Source organism: Lepisosteus oculatus, chromosome 10, assembly GCF_040954835.1.
Source record: "Lepisosteus oculatus isolate fLepOcu1 chromosome 10, fLepOcu1.hap2, whole genome shotgun sequence".
In the NCBI taxonomy this organism is placed as follows: Eukaryota; Metazoa; Chordata; class Actinopteri; order Semionotiformes; family Lepisosteidae; genus Lepisosteus; species Lepisosteus oculatus.
The window spans coordinates 31,582,120-31,595,712 of NC_090705.1; the positions used below are offsets into that span (position 1 = coordinate 31,582,120).

At 39.7% G+C, this 13,593-nt stretch overlaps 1 protein-coding gene across 1 annotated transcript in view; it reads left to right on the forward strand.

Annotated features, from left to right (window-relative positions):
- Positions 1 to 213: 213 nt before the first annotated feature.
- eepd1 (endonuclease/exonuclease/phosphatase family domain containing 1) overlaps positions 214 to 13,593 on the forward strand; it is a 41,265-nt gene continuing 27,885 nt past the window's right edge. The window contains exon 1 of the mRNA XM_006635774.3: positions 214 to 1,463. Coding sequence (XP_006635837.1) covers positions 616 to 1,463 — 848 coding nt within the window. The 5' untranslated portion in view covers positions 214 to 615. The remainder of the gene's footprint in view (positions 1,464 to 13,593) is intronic.

Genomic DNA, 13,593 nt, shown 5'->3' on the forward strand with positions numbered 1-13,593 from the left:
TCAAAGCAGCAACATCTGAGATAAAGGATAAAAAAGTATGGTATAGTTAAGATACCTATTCGGTAGAATGCGTGGTTGTAAGTTTGATCCATTCTGGAACAATATAACCCGTCTCTGGGCGAATGTGATTAGTCAGGGCTAAACCTTGTCTCCTCCCTTCAGGCAGTGCATGACGTCTGATGCTAACACAGCGAGTTGATTTGACTGAGTGAGAAGGTAACACAGATACAGCACAGAGCTAACCGGAACGCTGCTGGAACTCAAGCAAGGGCTATATAGGGAGGTTTGCTGGATACAAAAAGGCAACGCAGAAGAATTAAAGGGGAAATCTGCAAGGATTTTGAACTGCATATGAAACAATGTAATGCCTAACCCGGTGTTGCACGTAGTTATGTGATCATCTTGGCACAAACTTAAAGAGCAGCAAATGAATTTGGAATGTTAGCCATTTTGTAAAAGCACTATGTAAAACACTTGTTTTTAGATATTTTCGCCACGTACAGTACTGTCATTTGCATGCAGGTCATGTAACTGGATTGACCGAGTTAGTCTGACTGGGGAACTACAGTACCTGACAGTGGACTGTGCAGATAACTGCATGCCCAGGTAAGCAGAATGGGAGGGAATTTGGGGTGCCACCGCTCGATCCCTAAGGATCCGACTGACTTCTCTCAGAACAAACGCAAGTTCAGCGCGGCGTGCAACTTCAGCCACATTTTGGTTAACCAAGAGAGACTGAACATCAACACTGCCACGGAAGAGGAGCTGATGACACTGCCCGGGGTGAATCGCTCCGTGGCGCAGAACATAGTGGAGTACCGCGAGTGTATAGGGGGCTTTAAGAAAGTTGAGGACCTGGCTTTGGTGAGCGGGGTCGGTGCTGCCAAACTGGAGGCGATCAAGCTTGAGATATGCGTTAGCAACAGGATCGGCTCCTCGCAACATTCTCCCACCTCGCTGCGTAAGGACTATGAGCACCAGACGGGCACCGGCATCAACATCAACACAGCCACGCCAGCCCAGCTCATGAGCATCCGCGGCATCACTGAGAAAATCGCTAAAAACATCGTTGCCTACCGGAATGAGCACGGACCTTTCAAAAGCATAGAGGACCTGGTTAAAGTCAGTCACATCAACTCCTCCCTTCTGGATAAAGTCAGGTTCCAGATTTTCGCCGAGCGCTCCAGAACGCCCTCCACTAATACCAACGGTGGTCTGACGTATACGGGCAAAGCGCATCCCAGTCCAACTTCTCTGAGCCTTCAGAGCGAGGACCTCGATCTCCCACCCGGAGGCCCGACGCAGATCATCGCAGTACGGCCTAATGTGGAAGCTTTCTCGGGAGTGCGTGATGGCAAACCGGTCTTCAGGCTTGCCACCTGGAATTTGCAGTGGTGCTCCGCTGAGAAAGCGAACAACCCCGGAGTGAGGGAGGTTGTGTGCATGACTCTGCTGGAGAACGGGTGAGTTTGGGTTGTCGTTACATGTGTACCGATATGCTGTACTTACTGTATGTGCAAGTTCTGCGTACGGCTGATCAGCTTGCAGGGATCAACACTTGGTTGGGAGAGAAGAAGTCTAGGGTTGCTAGAGAACAGGAGTCTCCCATGGGAAAAAGGGAAGCATTTTTCAGTGTTTCATCATTTGCGGTAGAGACATGCAGAGTTTTCGTCATTGTTTTTCTTCAGCTATTATTTGTTGCATCATCGCCTTCTGCGAACTTGTAATGGCGAGTCAAACAGGTGAATACAGTAACAACTATGCTGAAAAATATACCACAGAAACTTGGACGCTGGCGAAGACGGTTAGGTCGGAACCCAAGTCCCTCGAGTGTAAGTGTTCACGCCAAAGATCCCAAAACTAAGCCCCAAGATTATCTAGTGCTTATTGCAACCTTCTGCCACTTTGTAGTCGAATAAGATTTCTGTATGAAAACATTTAAGAGTTTTCATCATTATCTGAATAAGCATTGTGCTGCGTTGGTTTGCACTGAGGTCATTTAAGGAATACTTTGCAGAAGTAACGCCGTACAAAGGGCAAGTAACTGTTTCACGTTGAAGCCTGCGCTGCGTTTTACAAGTTCATTCAAAAACGGTTAGCATTCAAAGTTGAACATTAGCGTGCACCGTTTGGCAAGTTATATTGTTGTAACTAAAATCACATTATTGCAAATAACTAAATTATTACAAATGGATACATGCTCAGGGCATATATTTCACTTACAGTATATGTATATACAGAATGGATACACATGTCATGTCTATGTTACTGTCCACATTCTTAAGATAAACAGTACTTGTTTATTATTGTCCATTGCAAAGCTTGAATGCAGGTCTTGGTACTGTACTGTACTGTATGTACAGTAAAGCAGCCAGCCTTTAGCTGGTTAACGGAAGTTCAAGAACGGACACTTGACAAACTAGAAGCGCAGTGTTTTATTGTTTTATATAGATTATTCAGTTATGTCACTGCATGTATTACTGCATGTGTTAATATGTCTGTAGTCTTTAAAACAGGGTAAATATACTGTATAAGATTTACGAATACAACCAAGGGTTAGAGTTAGAAATTACATCTCAGCAAAACAAAATCCGCAGATTTGACTATGGTTGGCATTAGCGCTAGTGGAATAGTGGAGTAATCAGTGATGGTGATTACTTTTCATAGTTTCAAGGCAAACACATAAGTGTTAATTCATCATTCTGAATGACTGAGCCGAAGTGATATCGGTTACACGTACAGTGTATTTATAATTACGCTATCACCTATACGGTGTGTTAAATAAATGAGTATATATCGAACTGTAATTACTACTCTAGGAAAATTCCAGAACCACAGTACTTTTAAACTAATTAAACTTTTGTGAATGTTTTCAGCGTTAACATTCAAAAGTAATAATACAGTACAGTCTACAACCTGAGAAGCTCTATCTAAAGGATAGGAGTTTCTTTAATAAAAAACATAGTTGAGAGGGCTGGTGAGATTTGTGATAAATTTGATCTCATATAGAGTTAGAATTCTGAGAAATTAATCAAATGACTACAGTATGTATTTAGTTATTCTTCATAAACATACAGTTATGGAAACACTGACACAGACATTACAGAGTATTGGTTGCAGGTGACTGAAGGAGTGAACAAAATAAATATTTTTGTGACCAATCAAAATTGCTTCAAACAAACCAGAATGTTTCAAACATAAAAGGAAATGGAAACGTATGCTAAAAATCTAATATGACAGTTGGCAATTGTAGTATAAGATATGACTGGAGTAGGGAGGGACCCTTGCTGTGGAATACAGTTTCAATTAAAAATACACTTTAACTACTGTTTTACTCTTGTACCTCGCTCACTATCGAGGTCTCCCTGAGCTCCGAAACTAGTTGTGGCTAAGCTGTGCCTGTGACTGGAAGGTTGCCGGTTCAAATCCCGCAGCCGGCAGAGGAATCCTACTCCGTTGGGTCCCTGAGCAAGGCCCTTAACCCCAACTGGTTCGGGAGCGCTGTACAACGGCTGACCCTGCGCTCTGACCCCAAGCTTCTCTCCCTGTCTGTGTGTCTGTGTCTCATGGAGAGCAAGCTGGGGTATGCGAAAAGACGAATTCCTAATGCAAGAAATTGTGTAGGGCTAATAAAGCAACATTATTATTAATTTTACCTTTTGGCTACCGACTCAGCTCTATCCTTTTTACCACGACTTCGCCTGTCGTTATTGGTACCTCTTCGATTCGGAACCCTACTGGATTTGACTCCTCACTTTCGTTTAAGACTGCGCCTTCGTCTCTCGTTTGGTACCACACTGTTTTGGAACTCAATCTATCTCCTGACCAGACTCCACCGGAGTTACAGTAGCCACGCACAGGGTCTCACTTCTTGCTGCCTCCTGCCTTGTGATGGAAGGATGTGGAATGGGGGTTAAAGAGATGGCGATCTAGACGACAACATCCAGAGCAAGTTTGAAAGGCACCAAACTAAAAATCAGAGTAATTTAGAAAGATATTAGTAGATCATTGAGTGCTGAATGTGGCTGAGGTATCAGGCAATAAGTTGAGCCCAGGTCTAAGGATGTTTCTGGCTTCAGGTATTCTGAAACCAAAATGATCCATTTGAACAGCGCAAGGTTGTTGTCATTTCCAGTTTTTCTATACCACTTCTCCATTTCTGTGAAGGTACTGTCTAAAAAGGTGTTTGAGTGGGAAACTAGCCTGTAAGGGGGAATTGAAATTAAAAAAAAAACTGGAACTCACCTGAAACACTACTTCAGATGCCCTTTTTTGACCCCAAGTCAGGCCATACCTAGTTTAATGTTTTGTTTTATTTTTTCATATGCTTTGTTTCTGGTTGTTTTGTTCTAAAGAGGGATACCCATGGTTTATGAGAGGCTTGGGTGTGAGCTCTGAAGCTTTGATCTCACTGTCTAAAATATACACAGTTGTGGGTGTTACTGCACTCACATGTCTGCAGGAAATATCTCCACTACAGACTGAGCCAAGTAAGGGAAAGATCCCCCTCCATTGTTGCAAACAGCAGGAGAAGCAAACATCATTACTTGTCCTGCAACATTTCCAGAGTAAACCATCCCCATAAACAAATGTGGCTTCAATTTGTATTTGACTGTGTACGTCCGTTAACGTAATCCAGAGCAGTAGACTTAGTTTATCCTGTAGTCAGCTGTCCTTCTGTCACATGCTCTGAGTTGATAAAGGCCGGCCCTGCTGGCTCCCATCCAGATGCAGGCAAGAGTAACTTGAGGTCAATGAACTTCTTGGAGTTGCAGTTATTAAAGGTTAGCACCCGAGGAATCTTTGTATTAAGCTTTTTATGAGAAGGCAGCAGGCAGCCACTCCCTGACCCTTTTCTTCTCAAATGTGCGCAACTGACGGAGACCCTGACACAAAATGACAGTGGTTTTATAGTCTTGTTCCCATTTAGTGCTATTAAAACATAAAGACATACATTTTTTAATGACATGCAAAAACAAATTGCTTATTACAGTATTATTATATTTAAATATGCCTCAATTATGTGATTTACTAGTTCAAACGTCAGAAACAGAAGACTGGAAATAATTTATATTCGTTAAACTCCTTCTTATACGTTTAGGATAAAATTGTGGAGTTAAATGGTACATTTACCTTTGTACCGTTCTAATTAGTCTGAATGAGGTTTTAATGACCATCTTGAAGAACTGTATTATCAGGTCAAATTCCATATCACATGCTAATCCTTTGCGCCAGTTTTTTTAAACGATAATTAAATTTCTCTTAGGTTTACTGTACCTTGTAGCTTTGATGTCTGCATGATGTATTAAATTCAGCCAGCTTTAATCCCAAAAGGGAGGGAATGGCAGGATACTTAATTTAGTCTTAGAATTAAAAAAAATTACGCAGGGGAAATTAAAGTTGTACATGAGCTGGGAAAATAAAAATACACCGCAGAATGCCCCCAGTCAGTAAACTGTGAGAGAGAACATAAGTCTGATATTTACAGGGTGATTTTGGATTAAAGGATGATTGGTGCCACACAGAGCTACAGAACAAGAAGATGAAGAGGGTGCACTGTGTGTGGAAGGGACATTTGTTTAAAGAAGTCCAAATGGATTTGTTAATAAGCATATGTCCTTCAGCAGGCACTTTTTATTCAACACCTGTCACGTCCACCAGTAACCGTATTCTTTCCCGTAAACGACCTTTCGCTAAACCGACCACAGCTATGGGTAATTCCAGCAAGCGCCAGCGCACTGATCAATAATCCAATCACGACACCACACTAATTACCAAACCCTCCACTTCCCGGGATGTTGAAACCCTCATATCCATCAGGTCTGTGCTCGGTTTTAGCCTCTATCCTTGGAGCTCCTACCTCGCCGTTGCTATTGAGACATTCTCTTTCGGATTGATACTCAGGTCTTGGAATATTCTACCTTCGTCTTTCGACTCCGACATCAGCCCCGCGATTTGGATATCTAGCCTTCGACCCCCTCTGACTGAAACCCTGGTCTTTGACGTTTTACCTTCGCCTCTTGACTCTGACTTCAGCCCAGCGATTTGGAATAGTAGCCAACGATCTCCTGAAACTCTCAGAACAACGCACAGGGTCCTTCCTCCACCTTTTGGATACAGCATTCATTACAATACCATTACATACAGTTTTATCAGGTCTACTGTCATGCCTGTAACTAGAGCAAAATTTAGTACTCCTCTACTAGACACTGATCTTTAAAAACTAAAAAGTCTTTTGAGAAGGAATTTTGCTGAAGCAGCTATTAAGTATTCAAATTAACAAGCTGCAGAGGGAACACCAGTAGCTACTCGGTACAGAGCACACAAAGTGGGGTGTGTAGGTAGTTAGAAATGAAGTACAAGATACATGCAAATGACCAAAGTTAGTCCTCTGATAGCCACCTTCATTTACTCTGCATATCATTCCAAAATGTCCTTAATTACTGTGTGAAAATTGAATGCCCAGTCTTTTCTGTTTTGTTTTTGTATGACCAGAGGGTAGTGGCAGGGAATGTATCTTGTTAAGCTGGCTGTGAAAGATCACTTCAGTTCAAGAAAAGAAAAGAACACAGCTATGTTTTCGCTTGGCACTAAAACTGAGGTGGGAATTCTCTTTTTTTTTTACTGGAAGACAAGTCAAAGTGAAAACATGTACTAGCGCGATCACGAAGGTGTGCCTAAAGAAAGAGGACATACAGGACAATTTGTGAGTTCTGAGAAATATTTTAGTTTTTTTTTCTTAAATTGTTTTTGATCTTTTTACAGCTTCACTTCGATCCAAGGGAAGGCACTTGCTTTCTGGTGTTGTGCCCTGCCTTTAGTAGCTTGGTTGTTAAGAGTGCGGAAACTGTAGTGGACAGTATTGCCTTAAGGCGAATCACATAATAAGACCGCAAGAATATGTAACTAACATTACAGTAAGTGTAAACTCAAAATACTTTTAAAATGCCCTTTCAGTGCTGTTTCTAAAGATAAATGAGAATAGCAACAAGAATTCTGAGGAGAATTGAGAGGCGTGCTCATCTGTCACTGCATACAGCGTGGTTTATCTCTCCAAGACGTCTTGGAACGATATTCCACACATTAAATTAAAATGAATTTATTGTATAAATGCACAGCGTGGCCATGATACAGCTGATGTTGCAGTTTGGTAGTGTGGTTTTCAGCAGTGGCATGCAATTCGGCTCATGGCGTTAGGCGGTGGAGGGTAACCATGGGACACCCACAACATTTCCTGCATAATACAGCATCACGTCTGCAAGTGTCAGGGTTGAGAATTGCATCAGCAGGCACTCAGGCTGCAACATTCCCACTTCATTATTCCGGTTGACGCCGTTCTCTGGAGCTGTGCAATGTCCTGCTCTCTCTCCAACTTTCGCTTCACTGTACTCTGTGGATGAGCTTTTGAATTAATTGAAATGCCTTTCATGCAAGTGAATATAAATAGGAGGCCTTGTCACTTTCGATTGTGTTCAGTGGTGCACTTCTTTCCCTCTCAAAGTTGTAATCTATTATGATTTCCTAACTTCATCTTGTAATTTAAATGCCATGTGCCCATTTCCTTTTCTCTTTTGTTTTCCTAAGAGTGCCATGGTATCAACAGTGAAGCATTTTTTTTTCTCTCTTAAAGACCCTTTCTTAAAAGCTAATACTCTTTGCTTCCAGACTTAAGTCACTTAATGCTTTTTACTACAACAAAGTACAGATGTGTCAGAGCTTCATGCAACTGAAATCGGCCTGTGAACGTGCTTACATTTTCCAAAAGTAGAGTTTAAAATAAAGGACACTGAGACTAGTTGTTTTAATTTGTCTGCTACACTAGTGTTATCCAATCCATTTGGTATGGAAAATACAACCTCTTCTGCAGAAATACTTATTCAGTTTCAAGCCTGGCTTCTGAGTGTTCTCTGCTGGCTTGAGGCTCGGCTATCATTTCCAAATTTCAGACTTAAATGAAAGAAAGGATCACTAGTGTTTTCTCATTCCTATTTATGTGTCACGTATTTCTTTCTTTTAACTCCAGAGGGCCAGGTTAATTAAAATGGGGTGACTCCAAATGAGTGTTTCCAAATTTAAGAAACAAATCAGATACCTTTCATCCGCCAAACAACAGAAGCTTTCCAGAAATCTATACGAAATGATATATATAATTTCCTTGACTTATGCTATTCATTGTTGTATGCAGACCTATTAGAGAATATTAGTATGTGGGCTTTGACATTTTACAAATCTTTTGCTAACTACTGCAGTTATCCTGCTGTAAAGTCAGGTCATGATAGTAGTGATTTAATAACATATATATTGTATACTGTTCTGTAATTATCTGCCCCAGTTTTTATAAATGGGACAGTGGTACAGTGGTAAGTAGTTGCTTCCTCGTAGCACTGGAGCCCTGGGTTCAATTCTGGACCCGGGTGCAATTTGTGTGAAGTTTGTACAGTATGTTGTCCCTATGTTCTGGTGGGTTTCCTCCCGCAGTCCAAAGACGTACTGACTGGTAGGTTAATTGGCTTCTGGCAAAACTGGTGTGAGTGCGTCAGTGTCTGTGCGTGTCCTGCAATTGACTGATGTCCCATCCAGTGTGTATCCTACCTTGTGTCCATTGCTTGCTGGGATAGGCTGAGGCTGTCAGGCAATCCTGAATTAGATGAAGTGGTTAGAAAAGTGATGGTTGGACTTTTCAAAGGATAATACATTTTCTGTTATGCAGGTAAATTGAATCTTTAACATTTCATTAGAGACGTTTTGTTTGCAAGCTGCCTGCAAATAGAATTCCTGACTCAGAAGCAACTGAATTAGCAGTTCTCTGTGAACTCCTTTCACTTCCAGAAAATTGTGGCTCTTTGATCTCTTCCCATGATAAAACTCTGTGTAGGGTGCCATTTAAAAATTTACTCATTTCTTTCTGTATTTCTTTCTACAAATATTTAATTATCAGGCTCCGGGGGTGTACAGGGACATCTGTGAGAGTATCGGGCCTTTAATTAGCTTCCTGAATTCTTGTGTTCGAGGTTTTGTTTAACAAATGGCTTGATTTTATCTAAAGAGAGACTCGCCCATTGTCGGTGACTGTCACCGAGTGGTACAGGTCATTTTCACTTTGCCCTTCCCTAGTAACACTGCCTTTGTTGTGCAGCGAGTCATCAAGTGTGCATTACGTTTATCGTTTTAGTGAATCCGGTGTTCTGCCCTAAAGATATTTCTTCTGTTACGTGCTGTGTTGTGTGACATGCCTAATTCAACACACCTGAGAAGAAGAAAAAATCGTTTTTAATATTATTTTTGATCTGTTGTTGTCTGTCACATTGTTATTTAAGAGAACGCGTCATCTATTTCCAGTTTGGTTCTTAGTCAAAGTTCACTGTAATCTTGAGAAAATTACCAGGCCCACATTTCACAAGGAAGTGGATCTGATTATGGTAACCTGTTGATATCAAATTTCCAAACTACACAGCTGTTGCTAATTCATTAAATGTTTTGATGTTTTTATAAAGCTGAAGTGTGGGAGAAAGGCATAGTTCAAAGCATACATCGTACATTAATAAAGTGAGTATCTGAAAGACGTTGGGCCACACAACAGATTAAAAATGAAATACATTTATAGATAAAATTGCCTAATTTTTGTATCTACTGTTCTGTGATCTCTACTTTGCAATCTTACTGTAATGAATTCTGAAAGTGCTTAATCTTTATACAAGTTGTTATTTCATGAATCAGGAATTCATTGGGGACGGTATCTTTAATGTTTCATAATGCAGTGAGGCTATGATGTGTCAGTACAGTATGCCTTTTCAGGTTTTATCTTTAAAGAAAACTAGGCAGTTGGTCTATGAAGTCAGTTATTTATTACTGTGCATACAGTTAATACCAACAGCAGTTCCGTTTTTCCAAAATTATATTTTTAAAAAGTCTCACATGAAAAAGAGTTTTGTTGAGACAGGCCATATTTTACCTTAAATTGGAACAGAAACAAACAACTACTACTGTCCAGTTATGTACAGTTAATTGTGAATTATTGTTGAAAGAGGCCAAAAAGAATGATTATTCTGCATTTCTTTCTGCATATTCTGCAAGTGTTCACCTTATAATAATTACCCAATCTGCTTTGCTGGAAGTGGTCAATAATGGTGGCAAATTTAAATTAAGGAGGTTCAGGTTTGAAAGAACTTGAATTCCGTGACAGCAGATGGATGACTTTTATCTCTACTCAACCAATTGAAAAACTTTTTTTTGTTTTTATGAAAGAACATCAATGCCCTCAGCTAGCAGAGTACTAGAGTTTGTATTTAGTTACATACGTGCCAGTCTAGGAAGTTTGCAAATCACTTCCAGTAAAATTAAATAATACCTTAGAAATCCCCCATATTATAATGTATTCAAGATAATCCCAAGTTTTAGCCCTTGTGCACCATAAGAGTTGTTCACTTAGCAAGTAGGTAAAAGGAAAAGCAGATACTGTAATATGTTTTGCTTTTGCATAGTCATGGGAACTGCACCAAATATGACCTTTTCTGTTTCTGACTCACACCTTCTGATGTTTAGGTGTTGTAGTTGTTGAAAGGTGGGGAATTATTTGGATTTCATTATTCATTTTCTTCTTGCTTTCCAAGGATAGACTTTGAGCTATTGTTCCTTCCAATGAAATAAAGCTGCTGTACTGTACTAGGAAAACCACACTCCAATTCCTTTCTCCATAAGGAATCTTTTCTATTACGTTTTGCTCACTTGTGAAGAAAATATTACGCTACCCTACAGAAAGTTAATGAATGGGTCTATAGGTATTATCCTTCCTGTCCAAAATGTTGGAATGGCCCAGCACATGGTATATTCCTTGATTCTTGAGGACTGTATAGTAGACACCTATTTTCTGAATTGTTTTGTCTTGTATGATAGCTGCTGCATGGGCATCTGGTGCATTGCTGAAGGCAGTAGCAGACCAGGCTAATGTTAATGGTTGTCAGATTAGGAAATAAGAGCTGGAAGTGTAACGCAGGCTCCATGTAGCCACTGAACTAAAGGATCCAATGACAGGCCTCACAACTTCTCAAGACAACCGAGCAACCCTGATCCACAGACATCCGAGAATGTTTGAAGGCATCAGTGGAGCAATAAGCAGGTGAACAAACATGGTATTAGGGGTATTAATATTCTTATTATATTATATTTTATTATATTATATTATTAATTTGGTGGAGCAGTAAAGAAGTCTTCAGGAGATGTGTAGAAAACGTTATTTCTAAAGATTTCACTTGTAGAATGAACGAATTTGGTCTATCCTATGCTTTTTTCTTTGAAATTCTTAATTATCTGTCATGCATCTCTTAGACATTTTTCCACCATTTTAAAGACTTTGTATTTTGCTTTTTCCCATCATGTTTTACTTTGATTAGGAATACCAAGTGGAAATGGAATCAGCTGTTACATGTTTTTTCCTCAGTGAAATCAATACTTTGATGATCCCAAGTGTCTCTGCCAGTTGGGTTGAAGGATTTAGCTACAAACATTATGAGGGCATACGTCTAAAGAAATAGGATTGGGCTGTTTCCGTTTTGTGAGGATATGCTGCTGCCTGCCAGAGAGCCAAGGCACTGAGTTTGCCGATGACTGGACCATTTAGTTTCACCAGTTCATGTGGAAAATCTAATGAAACAGCAGTTCACCAGGGAACGTGACTGATCTGTGGGCAGAGTCTATTTTACCTGCATTAGCAACACAGTTTTCATTTGTTTGGTAGTGACTGTAACTATATTGTTAAGGGAATGTTTTAATGCGGTTTGATTTGTTAATTCGGATTATTAAGAATATACATATGATAGTGATAGCATTTCACAAAGAGAGAAAAAAGTCCTTGAAATATATTGTTTATTATAATATATGATGCATTTGCTTTGCATGATGCATGGGAAGCTTAATTGTTCTTTCCTAGATAAATAGATAAATGTGCACAAATCTTGCCTCATGTTTTCAGAGTAGTTGTCCATTTATTTTTTATTTCAGGCAGACTGACTGTTGCTGGTTTCCATGGATTCATTCAGGACCTCTGATAATCAGTGTTAGTGGAAAACAAAAGGAGGTCGATCAGGATTTTTTCATCTCGCAATCATTCACCAACCGCATACTATGGGACACTGAATTCTGTCTGGGTAAAGGTTAATCACAAAAGTCACTTCCGAAAGGATGATACCAGCAATGTTGAAGACAGGGTATTAGGTTCTCTGGCATTTTCTCTAGTTTAAAACAAGACAGGGGATTGCAGAGTTCATTTTAGAAAAAAAAAACTCAATATCCTTGATCCATGCCAGTTTAAAAAACATTTTTAATATGCCATCTTGTTATATTAGAATGTTATTGAATTAGGAAATTCATGCAGCATTTCAAAAGCAGTTTAATAGGTTCATTCTGTGACTTTTTCGCTGTTCAAAATTCAAATATAATTAAGTAAAATTAAAATTACAGTCTTTAGATAAATAAAAGAGCCAAGCTAGCCTACTCTTGTTTAGAAATATCCCTGTAACTTTTCCGTTTTGGAATCGTCTGAGTTGTTCAGCTGGTATTACGTGAAACAAATGTGTTCATGTGCACATTGACAGGACAGTATTAATTGGAACCTCATTTATTGTAAAGTATTAATGGTATTATTGACGTTTGTTCCCAATATTGCCATAATAATTAATTTACATTGATTCAGTCTGTGAATGAGCACATCTTTCTAATCACAAACTAAATCCCTCTTTCTTCAGTATCCCACGACTGAACTTCTCTCTCCATTAAGCGACTGTGGGGTTTTTTCTCAAGCGGTGTGAAAGATCACACCCGTATCCTGTCTCAGTCTAAAGCCAAATTCAGTTGTTTCTGAGGCAACGATTTCATGGCATCATTGAGGGTGGGCATGCAAAGAGCCAGTGGAGAATCACCTGGACCTAGAGGGACTGAGGACCTGATGGTTAAGGTGTACCAGAAGAAAAAAAAAGAACTTGAGTGAGAAAAGCTCTGACTGTCCTATATTCAGGAATGTAAATGTAGTATCAACGTGATTCAGTAAGCTTTTGCAGATGATGCACAGCATTCAGGATTCTAAAGTTTGTAGTCCTTTTAGGCCATCCTCATAAACTCTAAAGACCTTTGAAATTTGAATTCAGATGGAGTTCACGCAGTTAAAAAAAATAAACAAAGGGACATTCTGGTCTGCTCCATGGCTACTCCCTTTTCCTGACACTAAAGAGAGAAGCATATGTCAGATCACAGAGCAGGCCAGCATGTGCACTCCAAGGCTGGGGGACTTGGAGATGTTCTGGTTTGTTTTGTCTGGGGGATACCTGCAACAGCTCATTCTTGTGCTGTAAACAGGCTTAGGTAAAATAAGTTAGTTAGCACTTAGTCTCTCACTTTTTAAAACCATTTAGAAGCGGAGTTTCTCTCTTGGACTTGTGTGGAGTTTGAGTCCTTTTGCTCACTTATCTGCAGTGTGCATTAATTGTGTCCGTGAGCGTGGACTTTATATATTATATAAACCTGCTTTTAAATATTTTGTATTCAAATTATTTTGTACCTTTATTACAAAAATGTATTTTTTTTATTTATAATAACACAATA